Source organism: Porites lutea, chromosome 3 (genome assembly GCF_958299795.1).
Source record: "Porites lutea chromosome 3, jaPorLute2.1, whole genome shotgun sequence".
NCBI lineage: Eukaryota > Metazoa > Cnidaria > Anthozoa > Scleractinia > Poritidae > Porites > Porites lutea.
The window spans coordinates 24,167,801-24,169,765 of NC_133203.1; the positions used below are offsets into that span (position 1 = coordinate 24,167,801).

General features: G+C 39.0%; 1 protein-coding gene across 1 annotated transcript; it reads left to right on the top strand.

The window, feature by feature from the left end:
• The first annotated feature begins 223 nt into the window (after positions 1–223).
• LOC140932011 (uncharacterized) lies at positions 224–1,280 on the top strand. The gene has a single exon (XM_073381679.1). The coding sequence runs from the start codon at positions 303–305 to the stop codon at positions 1,278–1,280; it is 978 nt and encodes a 325-aa protein (XP_073237780.1). The 5' UTR covers positions 224–302.
• The last annotated feature ends 685 nt before the right edge of the window (positions 1,281–1,965 follow it).

A 1,965-nucleotide genomic window follows, 5' to 3' on the forward strand; every position in this document is an offset into this window, starting at 1 on the left:
ACGCACGCACATACTCTTCGGTGGAGGCCAATTTACAGATTACGATTTTTAGGGTCGATTTTCCAGTCTAAATATCTCGACATCCGCAAACTGACGCATGAACCAATATTGTTAATTAAAACCAGTTACACTGACGAAATCGAAGCAGGTACGTGATAAACATAATTATTCGAATTAATTTTTAATGTAAGTATAAGTTCATGCTATAAGCTCAGTGAAAAGGTGTCAACCGGAATTTTCTCACCGCATGACAGATGACCTAGCGAAAAAAAAAAAAGGGAAACAGCTTTGACGACCCAGACATGATGGTGAACCAGACAAGCTCATTACCACCAGGCATAGCTATATTTCTTTCAGCTCTAAATTTTGTTTTTTCGATCACAGCATTCGTGGGGAACACACTGATCCTGGTGGCTCTTTATAAAGTGTCTTCTATTCATCCACCGACAAAACTGCTATTTCGATGCCTTTCAGTGACTGATCTTTGCGTTGGCCTTTTTCTGCAACCATTGTTTGCCACCCGTATACTAAATAGTGCGACAAAGATAATTAGCCCTGGAAATTTGTTCTACTTCATCGAGGCAAATGCTTCTTTAAGTTTTATTTTGTGTGGAGTATCAGTCCTGACATCGACCGCTATAAATTTAGACAGACTTCTCGCCCTTACGCTGGGTCTGCGATACAGAATTGTTGTAACGTTAAAGCGAGTTGCTGTAGTAGTTACTTGTTTCTGGTTGATTGGTATTTTGTTCGGAATGCTGGGCTCTTTTGTAAGCTTTCAAATTGCTTTAGATGGGGCTATAATCTGGGCAATATTATCGTTAGTAGCCTCAATCTTTTCCTACGTAAAGATATTTGTCAAACTTCGGCAACACCAAGGTAGAGTGCAAGACCGTCTTCAACAAGAGCAACAGAACGAAGGATTACCACCAATAAATATGCAACGATACAAGAGAACCGTTTCTAACATAGCCTGGGTTCAGATGACAATGGTTGTTTGCTATGTTCCATTCATAGTAGCGACCGTGTTAACCCGTGATACAAGAGACAATGATATCGCGTGGATTGTTTCAGTCACACTGTTATACCTAAATTCCTCTCTGAACCCATTAGTTTATTGCTGGAAGATGAAAGAAATCAAACGGGCAGTGAAGAACACGGTGACACAGTCGTGTTGCCTACAGTCCTACCCTGATAATACGGACACTGAGGGGACAACAGAGAGTGTCTGTATTAACAGGGTGTCCGCAACCAGCGGGTTGAATTTAGAGAAAATGTAAGGCTTACTGTCCCTAAGGACAAAGCAAACTGTCCGTAATAATGAGGTATCCCATAAATCTGGTTTGACTGTCTCTATGTACTTAGGTGGACACTGCAGTGTACATGTCAGAAAACGTGCCGAGATCGTGCTTCCGAATTTAAACCGTCTCTGTATCGGCCCTTTTCAATGGAAGGGTTTTGAGAATTCAAATTAAATTTAATTATTGAAGTGCAAGTAAGCCTTCACCTTCTGTTAGGGGGAAAATGTAGATTTCATTGGGTTTTCAATTTATTTCTTGGCACGTGGACTACAAAATTATAAAATAGGATTTCAACTGTTTTGAATAAGTTTTTGTTCTAGTCTGTGCAAACAGGAATCTTTATTCTCTGTGCAAACATTGTAACCGCGATTGTTTACTCATGTATATAATTACTGGAACAGTGTGCCTTAGGAAATTTCTGTACGCATATTATATGTACCTCCAAAATTGAATTTTCTAGAAATAGATATACAGCTTAGTCACTGAATAACTAGACCTTTCGTCTGTTCCAATACCAACCGTTCGTAGTTTTTAGTTTTGACATTTTGAGGGATCCTGAGCAAAGGAAACTCGAATTATTTTACACAGCTTTCTTTGTAAACTTCCTAAATTCAGTTGCTTGACTGACATTTAATTTTGAGCTATTTAGTTTAACATATGAAGA